The following is a 23,886-nucleotide window of genomic DNA, read 5'->3' on the forward strand; positions in this document are numbered from 1 at the left end:
GCAGAGAGGGATATAAACCCTTCCTCTTCTCCGGCAACAATAATGTACCGTTCTCATCAAACCATATAGTGTCCAATGTTGTACTATATGTGCTGAATATCCTTGCGGTGACTAGTCGACTTATTGCCCATGCAACACTGTTTCCAAGAAAAAGCCGTTAGTATCAGCTAGGACCGGCCTGCTACAATGGTCCCTTATTTTTAATATTCAAGGTATAAACTTACTTCATTCCAGTACACATTCTCGCACCGGACCCAAAAGGCCAAAATGAGCGCTGCATTTGTCGGTACTCGTCGGACTTTGGAGAAGCTTCCCAGCGCTCTGGCCTCCAAGCCTCGGGGTCTGGATACGGATTTGGGTCCTGATGGAGAGTGTAGGATTGAGATGCGATATTGGTCTGTACAGGTTAACCACATTCTTAGTGATAGTTCTAAGTTCTAGGAATATTGACTGGAGGTAAATGGAATTTAGATTCATTTTGTTTGTAACATACCCCTGGTTCGATTTTAAAGCCCATGACGGTGAGGGCTTCCCCTTCTTTCACTACTCTTGGTAACTGTAGTGGAATTGGCGGGTTTGTGCGAAGTGTTTCTTTGAGTATACAATTCAAATATGGGAGCTTCTGCAAAATAGAGATATCTGGACAAGTTCCAGGCCTGATACCCGCGTCTTTAAGCTCTAGACGAAGTCTTTCCTGACGCTCCCTATTTTGAGGGAGGGAAAGATGCCAGAGCATCGCTCCGAGAAAATCATTTGTTGTTCGGGTTCCTTTATGTAGCTAGTCATTAGTTCTATCCTAATAATCCAGACAACAAGGAGGGATGAGATTGAAGCTTAAATTCTTACCAGCAATGAAATGATCAAGGCAATCACTAGCGATATATCTTTTATCCGGTATTTCAGGTGAGGGTCCATTACTTTCGTAAAGTTCGACAAGACGCCCAAGATGTGTGCTTGGAGAATCATTTGAGCCAGTTGTCTCTTTCGTTCCACCTGCCTTCGACAGAGCCGCCTCTACTTGGTTTAATCCAAAGTCCGCCATTGCTGATTTTGGCGGGAAAAGCCCAAGGATTCGTGAGATGACCTCTATGTGATTTTTGTTACTAATGGAAAGTCAATGTGTACTGGAGCTAGACTTACTTGGGTAGAAGGCTGCTAATGCCTCATATGCAGTGACGTCGGCTGCATTGGTTTCGGGCATAAGTTCAGTCATAGTAGCCCTAGACTCTTTGTCTGCCAATAGCCTAATATTGTGATTATCCCCATACACCAAACGAATCATGATATCGCCGGTGAGCCAAGTTACCCATCCTAATCCATTGGCTACTCTGGACGGGGAGCTGGCGGCCTCTTCCTCAATCGCCGTGACAAACTGGTCCATATGCGTCTTGAGAATCTTTTCATACACTGGCCCTGAAACAACGGGCGCTGAATATAGGCCGATGACTTGTTTTCGTCGTGCAAAATGAAGATCAGAGTTTAGCGTGCTGACAAGATTATCGGAATTATATTGTCGGAGAGTTGATAGCAGAATTCCCCCGTTTAGGCCACGCGGGCCATAGTAGATAGTCCGCAATGCATCGGGATGGCAAACAGATACACTATTTGGTGATACCCGGACTACAGGGCCATATTTCTGATGCAATCTGTGAATAGTCTCCCAAACCCGACCGGAATCTGCACCCATTGGTGATCAGCGCCTGAGGCCCAGCAACAGGTCTGTTGGGAGAAGCTGGAGCACGAGACGTACCTTTTAATACATTATATTTTATCCACAAACTGCTAAATTTAGCGAGACTTGGGCCAGGGATAGGCGACTGCGCATTCCGGAAAATGCACTTGATGGCTGCTATCATGATCCAAATACACCAGGCAAGTGCTAATTTCGTCAACAACCGTGGAATATCTAGACTGAAAGTGTATAAATTCATATTATACGGTCAGTGAGATGAACAAGTATACGAATGTTGGAGCCTAGTTCGGCCACGTAAATATTTTCGTGAATCCAAGAAGTAGAAAGTGTCAAGTGATACTAATAAATGTGCATCATCCAGCAAGCGTACGCATAGAAAGCAGGCTATGAGTATCAAATATGGGGGTATATGATGAGCCGTGGAAGCAGTTGGAAGTGTTCAACCCTCGGAAAAGTAGAAATTTATATCAATCGTCTCCCATTCTGACGGGGGTATACGCCTCGCACCCTTGCTGGTGACGGGCCCTGCCGTAACAACATATCCATCTCCGGGCTGAACGCATGAATGGCTGCTTCATACTCCGTCTATCCAAGTCTGTCTTGATGTAGTCAAAAGAGAGAAAGATTGCACTAACCGAGTTCGGCTATTTCCTGGAGAAGCTGGCCCGTGCACACCATAAATCACGTGCTAGCTGCCCCTTTCGACTTTTGAGGTTGAAAAAGAAACGGAAGACACTTCACAATGGCGGAACTTGGTGATGAACCTTTGAGGTCTCGACCTGGGGCTGACAGTCGTGGAGCTCGGTGTTTCGCTTCTTAAGCGATACGGTGTCCTAATATTTAGGAGTCATAAACTAGTTATTTAACTAGCGCTATTCAGCCACACTCTGCCTTGGATAGTTATCGAGGCTCAGCAATATCTCAGCCTTGTCCAGCCCGAGAGGAGGCTCAAAATGAGGTGACGACAGTTAGGTTTCCCCCTCATTTGACTAAGATGGCTGCCTATAAAAGGTGGAAATCTTCCAAGGTAGAGGAATGATACCCAGTCCTTCACAAAAGTTGTCATCTTTTTTGTTATCAAAAAGCGTTTAACCATTGAAAATTGAACGACATGGCTACCAGCTCTAATGATGATGGCTTTGAAATCATCGATAGCCGTCAGATTCCCCTCCGGCCTCATAGTTCTGCTACGACGTTAGTAGAGGATAACTTGACGTCAGAACCTACACTGAGTGTACATGCGATTCCCAAGAAGAATTCTATGATCGTGTCGGTCCAGCCTCCATTGAAACCAAAGGATGACGTCCGCCATGTTCCTTGTGACGTCGTGCTTGTAATCGATATTTCTGCAAGTATGAACTCGTCGGCTCCGATACCAACTGGAGAGTCCGGCGGCGAAGATACAGGATTGAGCATTCTGGATTTGACGAAACATGCGGCCAAGACAATCATCCAAACACTAAATGAGAATGATAGGCTCGCCGTCGTTACGTTTTGTACCCAGGTCAAGGTATGTTTAACTTTGTTTACCCCTAATAATATTCCAACTACTTATCACATTTATATAGGTGGAATTTGAGCTAGCTTATATGAATGATGGTAATAAGAAGAAAGTGTTGAGTGCCATCGACGGCCTCCATGGCATAAGCTCTACAAACTTGTGGCATGGAATAAAAGATGGTCTAAAAGTGCTGGCTAAGAGTTCCCCTGTTGGAAATGTGCAAGCTCTGCTTGTATTGACGGATGGTAGGCAGTCCCTATCTGACCTTAAACTCTCTAAACGAACGGATAGCTAACAATCTTTCTAGGAGCTCCAAATCATATGTGCCCTGCTCAGGGATATGTCCCCAAATTGCGCCAAACTCTATTGGATCATTACAACTCAACAGAATGCTTGCCACTGATCCATACGTTTGGCTTCGGGTACTATCTTCGCTCACCTCTTCTACAGTCGATCGCGGAAATTGGAGGTGGCACTTTTGCGTTCATCCCAGACGCGGGCATGATTGGTATGCATATATCTGTCTCCATTACCATTTTACATCAATTTTCTAAGCGCAACTGTAGGAACCGTATTCGTTCATGCTGTCGCGAACTTGTATTCGACATTCACTCCCCAGGCAAATCTCATTATCCAAGGAGATGGACCAGCTACTTTCAGCGTCGACTTGGGAAGCAAACCCGGACTGGAACTGAATCGTCCCACTGGCAATGGGGTATCTCTAAGACTTGGAAGCCTGCAATATGGACAGTCGCGAGATATCATCATCCATTACGACGAGGCATTGAAGAATAGTGCAGTTAATATTCAAGCCAAACTGGTCTATAACGTTCGTGGAGTCACCAGGTCAGTTGAGGTACATAAATTGGTCCATACCGACGAGGTATCTTTGCCACAGACGGTATACGACTACCACCTTGTGCGTTCCATGATTTGTACCTTCCTAAGGACTTTCCATCCCCTCGAGGACACAGCGGAGAACTACCAATTTCCTGGCAGGGAACTTCCGGATATACAGGCCAAATTAGAAAGCCTAGCCGCTGAAATTAAAGGTCTCGGCCACACGGATGAATATAACCAAAGTCTTCTCAAGGATATTGCTGGTGAATCCCCCCACGGCCAAATCAGTCTTGCGGTGTCATCGGACGAATACTATCAGCGTTGGGGACAACACTATCGTGAGTTACCATCATTTCGCCTAGTGGTTTTATGTTGTGGTCTTGCCTCGCCTTACTTACCTTTTCTTAATAGTCCTCTCGATCCTAAATGCGCATACCAATCAGATATGCAACAGTTTCAAAGATCCCGGTCCATTGATGTACGGCAAGAACTCTCCATTATTCTGCCGCTGTCGAACTGAGCTAGATGGCGTATTCGACAACCTGCCGCCACCTAAACCGTCGCGTGCACCCCGGCCATCAGCATCGGGAAAGCCTGCCCGTAAGGTGCATATGTCTTCTTATAACCGAGCGTCTGGACCGTGCTTTACAGGGAACTGCCAGATTCGAATGGCGGATACTGGCAACTGTGATATTAGTAACACTAATATTGCAATCGAAGCACTTCGTCCTGGCATGACCGTGTGGACTCCACATGGGTCTCGGGAGGTTAAAGCCGTCCTACAGACAAGCGTGACCGATATTGAGATCTGCAAAATCGGGTCGCTTGAAATTACACCATGGCATCCGATGCAGTTCCAGGGAAGATGGGAATTCCCATTCAACGCCTCTAGCGGAAATGTTCAAGCGTTTTCCGGAAACATTTACTCGGTTTTACTTGAACCTGATTCCAACTCTGGTGCCCATGCAATCATGGTAGAGAACAACATCTGCGTCACATTGGGGCACGGTATTCTGGCAGGAGACGATGTACGTGCTCACGAGCTATTTGGTAACTACAAGCTCGTTTCAAAGAAGCTGGAATCGCTACCAAGGCTTGCCAATGGACTATTGCACTGCATGGGAATAGAGCGTTCACCAGACTCAGGTCTTGCATGCGGTTTTATCGGATATGACGACGTTCTCGAGGCCGTTACTGTACCTAGCCATGTTAACTCGGCTGAGAAGGATTTAAAGCATGGCGACATGCAAAATTTTAGAGCTATAGCCGTGTGATTAGCTTTAGCATTATCACAGCTAGGTATAGAATGCATGATAACTTCTCAACATGGGATGATAACTCACGAAAAATTATTAACGAAATACCATGGTAGTCGAACTATAACATTATATCCCAAGTAGAAAAATATGTTTAGTCTCTTAACAATCAAAGTCCAACACCCGTGGCTACATCGAGGAACGGAATCACACATTTCCGATATTTAGTAATCGTTTGATAAATTTGATTATATCTCCATTTGGCAAAAGAAAGATGCTACCAGTCTAATAGAGTAAAGTTATAAACATGAAAAGTGTTATCGGGAGTGCCTTGTAAATGTACATATTAAAATGTGAGGGAAGAAATATAATAGTAAATGGAGAAGGGAATCATTGAAGAGGAGATTATCACGCCTCGCGGTCTAAGCTCTGCGCCTTGCACATTTCAAAATATCTACCTTTCATCCTCAGTAAATCTTGATGCGTCCCTCGTTCGACAATTTTGCCGGCTTCAAGCACAAAAATTGCATCACAATCTTGGACAGTGCTAAGCCTGTGGGCAACAGCAATAGTTGTTCTCCCCTTTTTCGCATGTTCAAGCGCAGCTTGCACAACACGCTCGCTCTCAGTATCAAGCGCACTTGTCGCTTCATCCAGGAAAAGGAAGTCAGGATTTCGAAGCAACGCCCTCGCAGTGGCGAGACGTTGCCTTTGACCCCCACTAAATGAAAGACCGCGGGATCCGGCCTCGGTATTATAGCCCTCAGGTAAGGAGATGATGAAATCGTGGATATTTGCATTCTTGCAAGCTTGGAAGATCTCCTCATCGGGCACATCACGGGTAACGCCGAGCAGAATGTTTTCACGAATTGTACCCTGATATAGTGTTGTCTCCTGCGACACAAGACTGGCTGTCTCCCGATATTTGGTTACATCGATCTCAGTCAGATGTTTGCCATTAATAAGGATATCTCCTGATGTAATATCATAGAAACGTTCAAGCAGGGCGATCATGGTCGTTTTCCCACACCCTGAAGGCCCAACAAGACCAATATTTTGACCCCGAAGGATTTTCAGGTTGATTTTGCGAAGGACAGGCTGGTCAGGCCGAGTAGGGTAACTGAATGTCACATTTCTGAATTCCACTGCTACATCGGAATCCTCGCCGGATGCAGGAGTCTCTCCAGTCGACCCATTGATAGGGGCAACCTGATTTCTAAGGTGTAATATTTGGTTTGCAGCTGCATGCGCTTTCGTCGTATCTAAAAAATAAAAGTTAGTCGGCAATATTAGCGCTCAAAGCCCGTGGAAAACTCACTCAATGTGAAGCCGAAAATGATCCCAGCGGATTGTCCTCCGAAGATGATCGCAATAAAAACCACAAAAAACTGTTCGGCAGTATATTCTCCATACGATATAAGCCTGCCGCCATACCAGAAACCCAATGCCATAGCTATCAAAAGTCAGCTGACAACGAACTTGAAAAATTAAATAAACGAGGAGTATATGGCTCGTGGGATCTTACCTGCGGTGTCGATACTGTCTGACAGGCCAAAGAATATCATTGAAATTATTGTATGCTTCACAGATCTTGCCACTGGGCCTTTTAGCCTGTCGCCATAGTTGTTGTATACCGTAGATTCCAGTGTTAAGGATGAAACAGTTCGAATGGAGTTAACGGCTTCGGCCGCAAACCGAGCACTTTCCAGATATAGTTTTGCATTCTTATCCTGGGCCTGCATCTCCATTCTCATGCGGGTGAATCCAGCCAAGAAAAGTGGAGGGAGACAACCGAAGAGAGAAACGAGAGCCAATTTCCATCCAGTAGCAAGAGCTAGAATGATCACAGAGAGGAGACTGACCATAACGATCAAGATCAAGCCTATATTAGATGAAAGCAGATCCTGAAGATTCTGTGGATCAGTAGATAAACGCGCCGTAAGGCTACCAGAGGAATTATCAGGCTGATCAAAGAATTCAATGTCCTGCGAAATCATTGCTCTGAAGTATTCGCTTCGGTAGAATTTTGACGAGCGGAAGGCTGCAACTGTCAAGAAGAAGCCAATAGATGCATATGTGACTAGGATGCAAAGTGCAAGGATGAAGAACATGAGAGCCCAGAAGTTTCCGCGACCTTGTAGCTGGTCTTCAGGCAGTTGAAATATTGTAACAATTTTTGAGAAGAGGATTGCTTGAGCAGGAAATGCACCGCCGCCGGCCACAGAGGCAATACCTCCACAGAGGAAAAATACCCAGTGGCGCCTCTGCTCATACAGGATCTTCACGATACACCTGAAGAGAGATACTTTTCGCGACACGTCCTCTGTCTGTGGTATAACTTCATTGGGAATATTGCTGCGAATCGATTTAGTTGTCACTTGCTTCTCCAGGGCTTCAGTTGGTTCATCGGCCTCCTTTTCACTTTCGGAGGCGGAGGTAGCGTCATCGTTTGAAAGAGAGAGACTTTGGGCGTTCACAAGATTCCAATACTGTCCTTTAGCGTCTAATAGCGAATCGTGGGTTCCTTGTTCGAGGACTTGTCCTTTGTTCATAACAACAATATTATCTGCTTTCTTAACGGTCGACAGCTTGTGGGCAATAAGTATTGTTGTTCTAGTCTTTGAGACCCTATCAAGAGCAGCCTGGACAATGGCTTCGGCGGTGGGATCAAGGGCGGAGGTTGCTTCATCCAGCAACAGGATAGGGGGGTTAGAGATGATACTGCGAGCAATGGCGACTCTCTGTCTTTGGCCACCACTAAGGAGACTGCCCCTCTCCCCAACAACGGTATCATAGCCCTTGGGGAATCCCTGGATGAAGGTATCTGCGTTGGATTCGATGCAGGCTTGTCTGACAAGCTCTCTCCTTTTCTCTTCGTCTAATTTAGCAATTTCATCAGGCGGTAATCCATACAACACATTGGTATAAATGGTGTCATTGAATAGTACGGGTTCCTGAGATACATTAGTTTGCATAACGTATTGGGGACCAAGGAAAATGGCTTACTTGTTGAACTAACCCAACCTGACTTCGAAGCCACTTGACATTCAAATCCTTAAGCTCAACGCCATCTAAGGTAATTGAACCACTAGCAGGGTCGTACCACCTTTCAATCAATCCGACTATTGTACTCTTGCCGCTGCCACTAGCCCCAACGAGGGCAGTGACCTTGCGAGCTGGAATTTTCAATGTGACTCCATTTAATACTTGGACGGTGGGTCGTGCAGGATACGAGAAACGGACATCGGAAATTTCCAAGTCACCATTCACTCCATCTGGCTTTTGTCCTTCGGTGCTCATCGAGTCGATTTCAGGCTTTCTTTCTATCATATTAAGGACATCATTTGCAGCTGCACCGGCCTTGGTGAATTCTCCTATGGTAGGTGCGATCATGGTGAGTGATGAAGTTCCCAGAATAATAGAGAACAAGACACTAATCCATCATTGATTAGCCATTTCCGCCTTTACTGAAAACAGGGGAGTGGAAGTTGAAGAAGCATGGAGCAAAACGTACGTCAGAATATCTCCTCCAGTTCCTATTTTTCCCTGAAGCAAAAGCTTTATACCATACCAAAAGGCCAAGGCATAGGCACAGTACATTATGAAGAACTCCGAGCTGTATTGTACGCCGAGAATAGGGCCCTTCTTGACACCAAATGCCTTTGCAGCTTCGAGATGATGGTCGTACTTTTTGCGTAGCCTGTCTCCTGCCCCAAAAGCAACGACGACTCGGATGCTCCCCAGCGTTTCTTCTACTAGGCCTCCGGCTTTAGAATAAATGTCCAGTATTTTTGCTTCTAGCTTAGCATCCAGGACGACCGTGATGCCAACCAGTGTAACTGCCGTGGGCACCGTAGTAGCGACGGGAAGCGTTAACCTCCAGTTCTGAGTAAATGCAACGACAAAAGCAGCAACCAGCATAGCAAGGCCCTGCACGCAGGTGCCTACTTTCTCTGCCATTCCAGCTTGGATAAGATTCGCGTTGTTTGAAATCCGAGTTGCAACGGACCCTGGTGTGTAGGTATCAAAGTATGCCATCTCCTGGCTTAAGATGGAGCGAACATATTCCAGCCGCAGCTTTCGAACACAACGTATCGATGTGATGTTGAAGCATACGGTGTGTATGTAGACGAGCTGTAGAGAAATCAGTTACGGCTAAAAGGTCCAAAAGACAGATGCACTTACACAGAATTTTCCAATAAAAAGATAAACAAACCATAGCCTAGTTAATGCAATCTTCACTCAGCATTCTCTCTCATCAACAATAAGAACAAACCGCACTCACGCATTTTTTGAGACTTGGCTTCGAAAGTCAGCCGCGGAAACACGCCCGACACCAAAGTCATTAAACACGTCAACGAATTTACCAAAGACAATAGTCATGAGTGGCAGTGCCTAATCGAAACAAGTAGTCAGGTTCCGGTTAGTTTCAATGTTTTATTTGCATTTGTTTTGGCATCTCAAGAATGTAATTGTATGGGCAACTTACCGTTCCAGCTCCGATGGCAGCGAAAAAGCCAACAATCCGAAGGACTACGTCGACTGGTTCACACCAGGACCATAATTTCTAGCAAGAAAGTCTTTCTTTAGCAGATGCTAGCTAATTTGACACGCGAGAGACAATTGATTTACCACATAAGCCCCAAAACCCTGCGGGGGCTCGTCCTTCTTCAACTCTGCATTTGGAACATCAACCACGCCGTCAGACTGCTTGTTTGGCGTTGCCATGTCTGCTGCATTCGACGCTCCTGATGAAGAATTCTCCTCCTCTCCATTATGTTGCGGACTGGGGGAACCCAGCTTTGGTTCATCAACACCCGCTGGTGCCATGATTCCAGTCTAGCAGTATGGCTAGAAGGTCGGTGTATGGATGTCTGGAAAGACCAACGGACGCGGGGCCAGGACGAACAACAACACCATCAGAGGCTTTTGCCGTAAGTATCAACCAGCATTTACGCGAAGATATAGCTTATAGCAGGCCCGTAGAGGAGGGCAAACTGTTCATATATCAGAGGCGTTCGGTATTTAACTTTGGCCAGAACCAAACACACCGGCCCAAGCAATATCAATATTCGACCACAAGGAAGAAAATAGCAACAAAACGCCAATAAATGCCGAGCCTGAGTCTGAGCTGAGGCAGCAGGCAGCAACTTGGCGCACCGGAACTTTCCCTTGACAAGTTTGTATCACTCTACAAGGAGTCAAGGACTGACGGGACTCCGGGACTCCGAGTATTCACTCCAGAGAGGCCAGAGAGGCCAAACTGGAAAGCTTCACCGCACGCTTGGCGATGCCGGCATCCTCTCGCCCCCACGGAGTGCGGATGCCGCGGGCGCCGGGGGATGGAGATGGATGCAGCATAAAGGTTCAAGCACATCTTGTCCAGTATCCAGGATTCGACATCTTTCGCTGCCAACATCCAGATGTGCGTATATTTAGATCACGCGGCTCTGCCTTTACCGTTTGGCCATCGTTCAAGACGTTTGGACTGCAACCTCTGTGGCCAATGACGGAGGTGGCGCGGGAATATTCGACCAGACGGACAAGCATATAGTTCTCTCGCTTCATGAACTTGATATGTAGAGCCTTCTCCCGATTCCACGAGGCCGCGTCAGGTTGCAGATACGACGGCGACAGTGATCTGAGTCAGGCATAAATTAATCCTTCACCGGAATATGGCCAGCGCTGCGAATCCAATGCAGGGGATCATATCATCCTATCACCAGGGTGGTGTCAATCCCTGAAATATATATAGGTATGTGTGCAGAATGATAAGAAATATGGGATAGAATGAAGTCGTGAGATGCTTTTGACGGCAACGCTTCTTATGCATCCAGGGTCAGGGGCGTTATCTTGTACGACTTGGCCCGGAGTTCGTTTCTTTGCTTTTTCGCATCAGATGAATATTCTCTACGACGTCGGGATAGAGATGTGCCCGTACTGCAGTTGGTACTGTGTAAACCGACCTCGAAACACATAGATGCGGCCCTCTACTCAGCTGATATGCGCTGTAGGAATCTCTGCGTCACCTCCAATATATCAGGATGATTCAAGGATTACCTGAACGGGCTAGCCTTGAGGCTATCGTGATGCCTTTTTTTCTTTTTCTTTTTTGGCTGCGATCCTTCTTCCCACGGCGATCCTTTGACCACGAAATAGTTGAAATGCCCAACTGAACGACGTCTCTCATCGTAGCCATATCCAAGAGTGCGTTTAAGAGCCTGTCCAACAGTGTGTTCGATGTTAATTGGATACCGGGCGTGCCTTTATCAAGTCGGCTGGCATGTCTGATCCATACGATTCCTGCGATAGCGACACCTACATCCTCGATGACTTCGACGACGTTGAACGGCCGATCTCAGTGAGCCACAGCTATCTCCTGAGCAGCTCGACCTTGTCCTCTCGAATACTCCGGCTGCTCCCTCCACGATGGCGTCGGAAGTTTACCAGTCGCCACAGAAAGACAACGGCGACCAAACATGGCAGCCAGCTCCGGCGGTGTGTGCCCAGTTCGCCGCCTACGATATACAAGGCTCTGCGCTGGGTTTTGATAGCGATTTCCTGTCTGGTTGTCCTCATACCGCTGTTCTGGCCCTCATACACCCATCGACCGCCTCATTATAACGATCTCCAGAGGCTCGCCGTCGGTTCAGACAAGCCGGGGAGGGGGAACTCGCGCAACGAGAAAGTGTTCATTACCGCGAATATATATGACCCAGATGGAAGTCTGGCCCAGAGCCAATGGAGCAAGAACATATTTCAACTGATAGACTTGTTGGGCCCAGAAAACACATACTTGAGCATATACGAGAATGACATGAACGACAAGGCGCGGGACGCCTTGAACAGGCTGGCAGAGCAGACTCCGTGTAACCACTCTCTCGTTACCGAAGAGCATCTCGACACGACTAATCTATTACATATCACCCTGCCAGACGGGTCGAGGAGACTCAAGCGCATTGCCTTCCTGGCCGACGTACGAAACCGCGCGCTAAGACCGCTCAACGAGCCTAATATGATGAGATTTGATAAGATCCTCTACGTTAACGATATATTCTTCAATCCGATCGATGCCCTCCAGCTCCTCCTCTCTACTAATATAAACGAAGACGGCGTCACCCGATACCGCGCCGCATGTGCCGTGGACTTCATCAACCCTTTCAAATTCTACGACACGTTTGCCTCACGGGACCTTGAAGGATACTCTATGGGTATTCCTTTCTTCCCCTGGTTTACAACCGCGGGTGATGGACAGAGCCGTAAGGATGTTCTGAACCAGCGAGATGCTGTTCGTGTCAGAAGCTGCTGGGGTGGCATGGTTGCCTTTGATGCACACTACTTCCAGGCACCTCCGCCCGGACAAACACAAACCTCTCCTTCACATAATACAAGTCGGTTCCGTGCGGAGCCTGACCTCCTCTGGGAAGCGTCTGAGTGTTGTCTGATACATGCTGACATCCAAGATCCACCCCATGAGGCAAAGCCCGGACAACCTGCTGATACTGGAATATACGTGAACCCGTATATTCGGGTTGCGTACACTCCCTTCACTCTTTCATGGCTAGGTTTTACTCGGCGTTTCGAAAGGCTATATTCCCTCCCGCACGATATAATAAACCGTCTAGTGGGCTTGCCTTGGTTCAACCATCGCCGTACTGAAAAACCAGGCGATGTCATCGAGGAGCTTGCCTGGGTAGAGAATGAGAAGGGTGAAGGCTCCCAGAAGACCGTATCCCGCACTGCTGGCACCGGTGGCTTCTGTGGTAACCGAGCACTTCAAGTCATGAAACCCCATCCTAAACCCGGCGAGAAGACATGGGAGCTGATTCCACCGGATTCATTTTGATCCTCGTTCAACTAATATTTACTCCCTTGTATTTCTAGATCTAGAAAAGCAGCATGGCGTTTAGTGGGCCGGATATACATTCTGCATTGTTTATTCCATTTGAGATACCATTAATGATAACCCTTGATAGCATTCATATTTTTTCTAGCAAATATGAAGTTCTTAAGCCATATATGTAAATGTATGACAGCGATGTCATGCTATGATATATTCTAGAATGATTCCCAGGACTATCCCCTTAAAGCCCGGCCCTGTCCTCTTGTTCTAGGGCCTAGTCACTATCAAGATATCAAGCAGAACGTGCCTCTAATACTGCTTCTGATTGTGCTAGTCTACGGAGCTTTCCGTGAGACAAAGTGACTCTTTATATAACTTCTCACTTTGCTCACTCCTATAAAAGCTACGATCACCAAGCTACCCCTTTGTCCAGAGATTCTACTGCTACATCTCTCACACAGTATCCCCGCCTATTCTCTATTGTATAGCCATTTCGGTGTTTATCCTGCATATTATCAAGGAGCAGCTGTGTGTCTATCAAATAACCGTCATCATGCCGTGTTGGGATTCACCTGAGGGATCTCCTCGCGCCCAGACTCCTCAGACAATAAAGGAATATCAGGCTCAAGAGAAGAGAATTGACAACGCCGTGAAAGTCGGCCAGGTCATCTTTGACACTTTTAACCAGGTCAGCGCTGAGCGTAGTGTTGGTGGGTTGGAGGCCAGCAGATGGGCTTGCGACCATCACGTCTACTCGCTGGCTGAACCTGTCCTCAACCAGGGCAAAAACAAACCACAAGGACAAGAGGACAACAAGCAAGTGAGTTAAGCACCATCTTCCTTATAACATCTAGAAGATATTGTAACTGACACTCGAGGCTTAACTACTTTACAGAACAACACTGTGAACCAACCTCATCCAAAGCGTGCTTCCAACGAGGCAAAGATGGAGAAGAAAGAAGGACCCCCAGTTGTCAACATTGATGACACTGAGGCATTCATGAAAGCTGTTAAAAAGATCAATAGGGTTGGTGGATTCGACCTGAAAGCTCCTCCAGCTCCCAAGGCTGCTCCTATTGAGGGTGAGTTCCTATCTCTCTTCGTTTCATATAAGCGGCTATCTAACATGCTAATCATCTTTTGAAGTCAAGGAAAGCCGTGAGCCTGCTGCAGAGCTACGCGTTACTACGTCTACCCAGCCTGTTGTCGAGGATAACAAGTGCCCTCCAGCTGAAGAGGAAGAACACGCTACGAAGGAAGACGGTGCTACGGAGGAAGCCTCGATTCCGAAAGACGAAGAGGAGGATCGCGAGCATCTAGTCACTTTCAAGACCTGGGGAACTCCCGCTGAGCGACCAGTGACAGGTAAGGCTTCATATATATTCGTCTCATTGTCACAATAACACCCTTCACTAACGTAACGCGAGCTGTTCAGCCTCTGCCCCTCGCCGTATCATCCTGACCGGTATCCCAGTTTTCCTTCGGGGTCCAGCTCGTCTCCTCGCTCTCATCCATGGCGGGAGGATTGAGTCAATTGTCGTGCACACAGCTAATCAATATGCCGAAGTCCGCTTCTGTGACGCGGCTGCATGCAAAGCGTTTTATGACAAGTATCCCAATGGGATTGATGTCGACTATAACGGTAGTCGCGGAACTGTGTTCGTGGACATGGGCAAGGAGGTCGATATTGTCAGCTCCCGTCTGCTTGAATGTTTGGATCTCGGTGCAACCCGCGTGGTGCGTGCCATAGGAGCTCCGCTGGACGTCAGCATTGCTGAGCTCGTTGAGCTTGTCGACGGAAAGAAGTGGCAGCTAGAGAAGATCAATGACTCTTACGAAGCATCTTCCGTAAGTCCATCCTCCTCCCCGAAAGGCGTTCAAGGTATACCTAAGGAGAAAGTATTAACGGACTGGGCTTAGAAAATACGCACTGTCGTCTTTCGCTTCTGCTCCATCGACACGGCCGTTCGTTTCCGTTCCTACCTCATCCGTATGGACAACTGGGACCAGGCTAACATTCAGTTCGGCCCTGACCCGTGAGTTTTACTCATTTCCTACGTTTAAACTGTCAGTCTGACATTTCATTAGATGCGAGACTGCCACCGGCATCCACTGGGATTAGATACGTCAATATCCTCCTCACCTTTCTCTACATACTCTCTCCCCCTCTCGTTCAACAACATTGACGGGTGAATTTGGTCGTGGAAACAAGGGTAGGATATCAGATGGTGAGAATCTCAGGGGCCCCAGGCAGATCGTCACAGAATAGCCGCAAAGAAAGACAGACTCGTAGTTAATCTCTAGAAAGCATAAATCGAGGTACATCTGATAAATCTGCCTAGAAGTATTTCCCGCATTTTCCGTATATCACGTTATTCCCATTGCATATAACTTGATCACATTATAGTCTGGCGGTCATGAAGGCGGGTGGTGTGCTACCTATCGCACAGCCTTACCCGATCAATTTTCAATAGATATGATACATAAACTGACTTGAGCATGCACCTGTATCCCCGGCCATGCCATTCTAACGTCCAACCTTGGTTGGCATCTGCGAGTATGGCCCCATTCTCATTGGCCTCATAATCGGCGTTCACTGATACCTCCATGTCTCACACCAGGGGTTAGGAGTAGATGCGCGTCCCAAAAATTATGTACCAGGGGGTACTTGTGTATATATAAAAAAAAGAAAAACCGGCATAGGAACGACCGTACATAGATTACAAGCCAAGAGAAAGGGAGGAGGGACTACTGCTGGTCAAGATCTATACATACCAGTCAATGTCCAACAAACTCAGGGCCAAAACGTTGCCTTGCTGCTCGCGTGTATCCAAAGCTGTTTCCTATTCTCTCTAACTAGACCATCTACCTGTATACGCAGCAACACAAGGGTACTGCATGCGGGGGGAGTAGGAGTATTATTGACTCTGTGTTTCTCCGATCCCCATCCAAGGGCCCCATGCTGTTGTGATAAATTAATAGCTCACCGACTCATGGGCTTAACCAACTTCTAAAGCCGACTGTCAGGGAACACCGGCATGTTTCGCATAGACAGAACAGTATGATTGCATTTGGCGCTGCATAAAAAAAGGGCCAGGAGGCGCAAGAGAGAGAGATAGGCTTTGTCACTTCGTTGACTTGAGTCCAGCCAAAGAGTGAAAACATCCCGCCTCGTTGATCAGTTACATAATTTAGCGCGGGCCATGCATATTTTTGTCACGGAGTAGTCCGGAATTATAGGTGCTTGAAACAGTTAAGATGCCAATCGTCCCCGATATAACCACCGACAGCAGTTGAAAGAGCTACAGCAGCAGGGAATAGGAAACAATGACAAGGGAGACAGGTGAGATTTTCGGCTTTCTCATTTGTTGGAATCCCGCGCTGCATATAGAGCTGCATTTCCCTTGTACGGACGGTATGCAGCTGCCTCTTAGCCATGAGGCAGAATTCATGCCAACTGCTTAAGATTAATCTGATTCGGCCAGCTAGATAATCTAGTGCAGAGTACGACGATGCATGGCAGACTGGGTTCTATTTGGAATGTAAGTACATAGAGGGCTATGTAAAAATGCAACTTCTATTTGTGGCCATGACGAGGAGGCCCATATAATACGTGGCATACCTCCTGTCCAAGAAGCCGATGCCGATGCTAATGGGGTCAAGCGGCGTAGCAAAGCCTAAACAACGCCATGAAGAATCGCGGGCGCATCCTAAAGAAAGTTGATACATCTACTTCGAGACGCGGAGGGAAGCCAAGTGGCATCGCATGTTTCACGGCCCCATGTCGCACGTAATTTGCCTTGGAGCTAAGATCAGCTTGCATGGGTGAGGCGCACATGGATGAGGTCGGGGATTGGGCCGTAATAGTAGGCGCTTGGAGGTTTGTAGACGATTTGGTGCCTCTAAGAGGAAAGGCTGGCGCGTGCACTATGTTTGTATGAAAACGAGGCTTATTTCTAGGCTGCCGTTTCTTTATTTGCATGACATTTCAGTGAACTGTATCGGGACTTAAGTTTCATTAACCGCGATGCAACATGCAAACGGCTCGTACATTCGTATAAAATGTCCCGTAGTGTAGGTTTTTGTCATAGTAGAGCGCAAGCTATCAGAGCTGTCCGGTATTTTTTTTTTTTAAATGACGGATGTAATCCCTTGTTCCTCGATGCATCATTCCCTACATCTGCTTGAAGATGGAGTTCTTCAAGGCCAACAGGAAGAAGGGAGTCGAAGGGGCGAAGGGAAAAAGACGGAAAGGAAAGGCGGGGCCTTGAGGCGCAACAACTTTTCCTTCAGCTACAGCATTTTCCACAGTCTCGGTGTTGGATGCGTTGACCCACAGGCTTCAGCACTAGACAGGCAGGATAGGGTAGCCTTGCAGCGACCACCAGCCCATGGACCCCTTCTCCCGAGTACCAAAGGAGGGAGACTCGAAGGGAGGGAATAAGAGCCTCTTTCCCTTGGGAAGGTAGTAGCAGCATAATTTATGCGCCTGAGGTAGTATCCGTTGCTGGCAGGGGAAAGGTAGGGGTAGGCAGCCAATCCGAAGGATTCCGCCCAGCAAGGTAACAGACGTTCCCACCCATACGTGACGGATACCCTGCAACAAAGCGTTGCATCCGGGGAAACTAAATTGGGTAAACGTTCGAGTATCCTGTCCGCACAAGGTAGAAGCCGCGGTTGAACATGGATGAATCACGGCCGTATCGAACACTAGGGGAATCAATCAAAAGAAAAGAAACGCCAGAGTCGACGCAAGTCTGGACGAATCATATACCCTAACTCCAAGGGCAAACATGCGATCTGGCTCCAGGGAGTACATCGGTAGATATACCAAGCTGATCAAGCCCGGAAATAGAGTTCAGCAGAGTCACCGACGTATGCAGCTATACGCTGGGTATGCTCTTCCATTTTTAATTGCTTGCTGGCCCTGGTAGGCTGAATGCGATGTGCTGGACAGGGAGGCAATCCACATTCGACAAGGTAAAGCGAGGAACGGATAGAATAGATGGCCACGGCGAGTATCGACATCACAGAAATGGGGTTCCCTTGGGATCAGCACCCGCAGACGCCTGTAGTGCATCCTCTTATCCCTAATTGGTTAGGGAAAGGGGCAGGGAATGGAGCAGGCATGTGAGTAGGCATATAGATTTCCTCGGGTTGCAGATGACGATATAACCTAAGCGGTTATGTGGACCTATTGCGGTAAACCATCTCAGCTGGCTGGAACGTCCAGAGACTCCTCTTTTCCAATTCCAAGGGCAAATCATCTTCACATCTCGAGACCTGCATCGACCTGCATACGCTGATCAGCTGCCACATCCACCTATCAATCTTTTGTGTTGATATCATAGGCCAATGCAAATAACATGACTAGCGAGAGGGACAGCAGAGCCCCATCGTGGTTGCAACTGGAGGCCAGCGAGCGTATGTAAGAGCCGAAAAAAGGCAGCCACGGGATCTGCACAGGTGGTCAGATATGCGATACGGGGGTTTGATGCAGGCCGACTTTAGAAGTGGCCGGAGAGACAGACAGCCAATATGCACCGTTCTAGAATCAGAATGAGCATTGTCTTTCAAGGGTAATTGAGGGCCCACGTATTGGAAGACAGGCGCGGCGGGCGGACGAGCGGGCAGCTTGAGCCATCATCCCGAGCCGTTAATCCTGAAGCAGATCCCCAGCTGGCCCGTTAGTTGCTTTTTTTTGTCATTCCAGGCATTGGTTATTATTATTAGAAGTCTTTTTGGGGGAAGAAAAAGAGTTCAGTGAAGGGATGTGGATGTCGAGCACGGAGGACAGGATAGTCGTTACGCGGCCGTCGCCGAGAGCAGGCCAATCTGCAGGGATTTCAGACATGGGGGGGCGACCTAGGGAAGAATGTCGAAAAAGAGGCAGCGGAGGGATGAATAGACGGAGTGAGTGCGGATTAGGCAAGGCAAATTGATGGCCTTCTTCAGCTTTTCACTAAAGGCAAGGTACGCCTGTTATGATTCGAGGAGTTGTAGCCTGGATGAACCTGGTAGAAGGTGCATCTCCTGCTCTTTTTTGCCCGTTGATTCGGCTAAAGACCGCAGGCTTCAATCCGTTTCCAAGAATATCGCACGCCCTTCCCTTGAGGACCGATTGACATCGTTGTTGTATATCTCAAACATTGATCCATCGAAGATCTCGTTTCTTCCGAACGAAAATCGTCAAAATATGGCAAAAAAAATGCACAGACTGATGAATTACATAAGCCCGTATCCCTGGCGTAATGAAGACCAATATCTCCGTAAATATAGGACAGAGCAGTGAAATCAGCCGTTCGAGAGGACATTTGCTAAGGCATAATTCTGGCGGCGCAGCAACATCGACATAAAAGGCAAATGCCGCAGCGCCAATAACTAGAGCCAGCATCAATTAGTCGTGCTTCAACAATTAGTACTTGCATACTCCGTACACTAACAGGTACCTTCACGAGCCCCGCCGCGCAAGAATTACTAAGAACGGCGGTTCCGGGTGATAATCTCTTTGTTCAGACTGTGGCGGGTGCTAAAAAGAGGATATATAATCGAAATAGCCCCGTACCTCAGCCGAAAACCCAATTAGCGCTCTGCCTCGAACTTCCGGCTTTGCTGACAAAAAGCCTGCAAGGTTTCCGCCTATTGATCCACTTAGACGGCGATGTGGAGGATAAGTCCACAGTCACTCCGCCCTCTAGCGAGTGCTTGGACGATATATCGTTCACGTACGTAAGGAGGGGAGACTCCTCGGAGGGCGGGGAGGGAGGCTTCGCGCCCAATTGATCGACCTGGCCGGTTTTCGGTACATAATGTATATCCTGGACAGCCACAGAGGAAAAAGAAGAAAAAGAAAGAGAGCAAACAGCCGCCGAAGTTGATGCCCAAAACTACCAGGCCAATGAACCCCCTAAGATCGATATCACATGACCTTCATGCGCTGCGAGATATGGTCCTCGATCCATAGAGGGGGACGAGCTGGCGGGCTCGGACGGGCGGTGACCTGGCCAATGATCGGTCAGGCTTAAATGTTTGCTCTCAGGGCGGACGGAGAGAGAGAGAGAGAGAAAGACTCCCAGGATGTGTGTCGATGGCTGTCCATGTTCATGTCACAGATACTCCCGTACTCGTGTGTGACAGCCCCTGTCGTGGTGCCACCCATGATCGCTATTATTGTGACAGCCAGCTTTTTATGTCAAGATCCTCAATATATCGGTAATTGTGGCTCGCTGGGTGTCCGATACTGGCTAATGGTGTGCCAGATATTCTCGTCCCAGCAGGAGGGAAGTTTGACTAATTGACTTAAATTTCTGGCAGGCTAAGATGAATGAGGATAATAGATTCCAGCAGCTCCTTGGCCTGTTTTCGCCGTACGCCTGCTGTATCGAACCGGGTCGTCTCAGTACCGGTATCGACATCTATTTTGCAAATCCCGTCGTTCGTTACGGTGATAGATGTTCTTCGGGCCTGGACGAAGGGAGGTTACTCGTAGCAGAAATACGCCGTGGCCATCGATGAGAAGGGATGCTCCACTGCGTCCACGGTCGAAATTGAATCGAAATCGAAGCAAGGAATGTGCAGCCAACCTGGCTCTGCCCGCTGGTACGGCTGCATCGACGGTACGACTCTTCACGGAATATTAATTACCAGTACAGCGTACTTCGTTCTACATATACGAATTGCAAAAAGGGAGCAGAAAAAGCAAAGACGGATGAGCGATTTCTTCAGGGCTAATCGCGCGGTTGACCCTGCGTAATCCACGATACAGCGAGACAGCGACTTTCCAGTTAAGCGTGAGGCTTCAGGCTTCAGGCTTAGGCTTAGGCTTAGGCTTCAGGGGCCCCCTAGCCCCAGGCCCCAGGCGTCAGGCTTCAGGCTTGCCCGTCTCCCGTCTTTAACTGGCTTTAACTGGCTGGCGCGTCCCAGGGCAACGGTTCGGGGCTGGCCAAGCTCCGCCGGGGCCATGTGTCCAATCAGGGACCTTTTTCTGACCTCACTCGATGTTGGTTTTTTCGCCTGCTCCTCCTTCGCTCTGCTCTCGCTGGTTCACGCTGGCTCCTGGCTCTCGTTCTCACAGGGACTGCTGGGTTTCGCTTCGTCAGGCGGTAAGATTCTTCATCTCCTGCAGCGATACGAAAATCCTCCAGGTGGTGCAGACATCCTCCGTCCGTCACACCTGCTCCACCGTGGTTTTACGGGGCTTCTACCGGCCAACTGTGAATACTTCTAAGACACGACCTCCATAACTGGCATGGCTGCTCCGTTTGGACGGTCACGCAGGGACAATAACGGCAGTGCTAAGGACCAGCTTTCAGCACCTTACTGTCCAATTCCCTGTTTGGGGTTTGGGGTTAGGGGTCTCCCCCCCCCCCCCCCCCCCCCCCCCCCCCCCCCCGCGGCCAGCAACCAGACACCAGACAACCAGCAGCGGGCTTCCCTGCCTTGCCCCACCCAGCTCACATCGCAATATGTAAGAAAGAGACACGCTACTTTGACTCCGGGCTCTTCTTTTTTACCCTCTCCCGGTCCCTCCCTTCCCTTCCCCTGCCCTGCCCTGCCCTGATCTGGACAGGCGATGTGGGTTTGTCAGGAGCTCGGTTCATCAGATCGTTACTCCAGGACCCTCCGACCCTCCCTCTATCTCTTCATCTCCACTTAACCACCATAGCTTGCGCTGCGTCTTCTACCGTGTCCTCTGTTTACCGGTTACCGACCATAGATGACACCTTCTTTGTCGTGGGAAAGTCAAAAGTTCATCACTCGGTCGACAGAACTCGGGAGCAATAACATGGCTCATAGTAGTTCTCAGGAAAGCACAGATGCTGTATGGTGTAGGTATAGCCGAGAACATACTTTTTGCCGTTATTTCCTTTTTTATTTTTCACCTTTTTAAGATTTCTTAGATTCTTCAGGGGTTTTAGTCTCTTATCTCTCAACCCCCCTTTTGCTAATATCCGACAATTCCGACTTTTTTTTTATACTTCCAGATCTCGCGATAGCACCCCTCCGTAGTTGGAGCTATTCGATGAGGGTTTGCATCATCGCGTTTATACTTAAACTCCCCACTGAGCAAACTACCCTGACTTTGTCGTTGATCGTGCTGAGACAAATAGATACCACCCTGACACCGACGCTGTGGTTTGGGTATATGTAGCAGCAAGACATTGCCACAGTTTTTTTCGTGCTCTTCCGTCTCTGTCCCTCGTCTCGCGGCCCTCCTCGGCCCTTCAAGGGGCAGGGTAAGGCATATGAAAAATCCAACACTTGTCTCATGAACATCACTCATCATACATGCCTATTTGTTTTATCCCCATTGCTATCCACCCAGGGTCATATGCCGCCGGTCGGGTCTCTTCGGGTCGCTTGCCTTCCCCTCCAAGGTGCCCTCTTTTCTTCCCTAATCCCTTGTCTCTGCTCTGGCGTTTGGACATTTCTTTTGGATAATCTATATCCCATCGACGAGACACTTATGATCGACATGTTATGTTCAAGGTTAGCTCCTCCGATTCAACACATGCACGCAGACGGACTAATGTATTCCTCCTCTCCCTCTCGCTCAGATCGTTCATTTCAAGACACCCCCAAATTGCTGCGCTTGGTCATATGCCCCCACGGCGTCGACTGAAAGGGTATATCCTGCATGATTTTTAGAGCATGAGACCCCGTCGTGCGTTTCTATTCATCCCCTACACGCATCGAGGGTGTGTATACCGTTGTCTAACTCTTGTTTGCGAGTTCTCCATCTCCTGCACATGCCCGCCCCACAGATCAAGATCTACTCCACATTTCGTAAGAAGAGAAGAGAAAAAAAACGGCTCTCCAGTCGAGCCCCGTCAGCCTGACAGTCAAACTAACTGAGAAGGTTGGACATGCAAAACTATTGCACTGGTAAAACTTACGGGATTTCTCGATAACCAGTCTAGTATGCAGTCAGTAACTATCGTTCCGAGTATGGAGAAAGAACAACATATGTATACATACATAATATAGATACAACCTTTAAGGAAGTTGGAGATCCAGCACCAACCCACACGTGCTGTATGTGCATGAGCTGAATGTGCATGAGCATGAAAGAAAAGGTGACATGAGTGATTTAAGATAGCGTCATTGTTTGGCGCAGCGAGTGTACCATCCGCCACGGGGTAACGCAGAATCGGGTCCAGTTCCCGGAATATATGTGCGTTTGGAAAGAGGGGGAACAATTCGTCCATTTCCAGAGCTGCATATACATCGCCATCGTTGCTCAAGTAATATATCTCGACTTCTCACGACCACTTTTTGGCCCCCAATTTTCCGTCTCGTGGCAACTCCGTCCGAGATACATAGTGTACCCCGTAAAGGCAATGTAATTATAAACGCGCCTCTGTTTTCAACCAGCAAGCCGGGGAACCATAGAGAAGACCAGACGCCATGTCGTACGGGAACGCCTCGTACTTGACAATTATTCACCCCTAGTCTCGCGCCAGGATGGATGCTCGCGTCACACGAATCACGCCCAAGTCCAACCATAGAGATCTGTCTAATGGTGCGAATGGAACGGCAGTACGATTCGGTTAAGGCAACCCGCAGCAATGGGAAGACAACCCAGTTTAGCCTTCGTTAGGTACAGCGCAGAACAGAGGCGAGATGAGGTGCCTCTGCCGGGATATGGAAATGACATCGAATGACAACCGTCTTCGCAGCCAACAGCGCCGAATTTACGATAAAGGGCGCAGAGCACCAAGACCATATCGATGGAAAAGCCAGAGTTCCATGA

General features: G+C 48.2%; 5 protein-coding genes across 5 annotated transcripts; 3 read left to right on the forward strand and 2 right to left on the reverse strand.

Annotated features, from left to right (window-relative positions):
- Positions 1-220: 220 nt before the first annotated feature.
- On the reverse strand, positions 221-1,687 carry GIQ15_02336 (benzoate 4-monooxygenase cytochrome P450; the record flags this gene model as incomplete). Its single annotated transcript, XM_033549753.1, has 4 exons — positions 221-397; positions 494-768; positions 847-1,086; positions 1,141-1,687. The coding sequence occupies 4 exons, from the start codon at positions 1,685-1,687 to the stop codon at positions 221-223; spliced, it is 1,239 nt and encodes a 412-aa protein (XP_033406914.1).
- A 1,117-nt stretch (positions 1,688-2,804) lies between these two features.
- GIQ15_02337 (U-box domain containing protein) lies at positions 2,805-5,308 on the forward strand (the record flags this gene model as incomplete). The annotated part of the gene is made up of 6 exons (XM_033549754.1): positions 2,805-3,203; positions 3,262-3,439; positions 3,502-3,702; positions 3,761-4,372; positions 4,446-4,634; positions 4,686-5,308. 6 exons carry the CDS (start codon positions 2,805-2,807, stop codon positions 5,306-5,308), a joined length of 2,202 nt encoding a protein of 733 aa, XP_033406915.1.
- A 390-nt stretch (positions 5,309-5,698) lies between these two features.
- Positions 5,699-10,120, reverse strand: GIQ15_02338 (multidrug resistance protein; the record flags this gene model as incomplete). Its single annotated transcript, XM_033549755.1, has 9 exons — positions 5,699-6,552; positions 6,609-6,743; positions 6,816-8,244; positions 8,297-8,723; positions 8,805-9,424; positions 9,476-9,512; positions 9,576-9,685; positions 9,780-9,857; positions 9,923-10,120. The coding sequence occupies 9 exons, from the start codon at positions 10,118-10,120 to the stop codon at positions 5,699-5,701; spliced, it is 3,888 nt and encodes a 1,295-aa protein (XP_033406916.1).
- A 1,453-nt stretch (positions 10,121-11,573) lies between these two features.
- On the forward strand, positions 11,574-13,136 carry GIQ15_02339 (uncharacterized protein; the record flags this gene model as incomplete). The annotated part of the gene is made up of 1 exon (XM_033549756.1): positions 11,574-13,136. One exon carries the CDS (start codon positions 11,574-11,576, stop codon positions 13,134-13,136), a length of 1,563 nt encoding a protein of 520 aa, XP_033406917.1.
- A 550-nt stretch (positions 13,137-13,686) lies between these two features.
- On the forward strand, positions 13,687-15,255 carry GIQ15_02340 (uncharacterized protein; the record flags this gene model as incomplete). The annotated part of the gene is made up of 6 exons (XM_033549757.1): positions 13,687-13,953; positions 14,029-14,215; positions 14,280-14,498; positions 14,569-14,981; positions 15,054-15,169; positions 15,222-15,255. The coding sequence occupies 6 exons, from the start codon at positions 13,687-13,689 to the stop codon at positions 15,253-15,255; spliced, it is 1,236 nt and encodes a 411-aa protein (XP_033406918.1).
- Positions 15,256-23,886: the final 8,631 nt, after the last annotated feature.

Source organism: Arthroderma uncinatum (genome assembly GCF_011692745.1).
Source record: "Arthroderma uncinatum strain CBS 119779 chromosome Unknown scaffold2, whole genome shotgun sequence".
Lineage (NCBI taxonomy): Eukaryota > Fungi > Ascomycota > Eurotiomycetes > Onygenales > Arthrodermataceae > Arthroderma > Arthroderma uncinatum.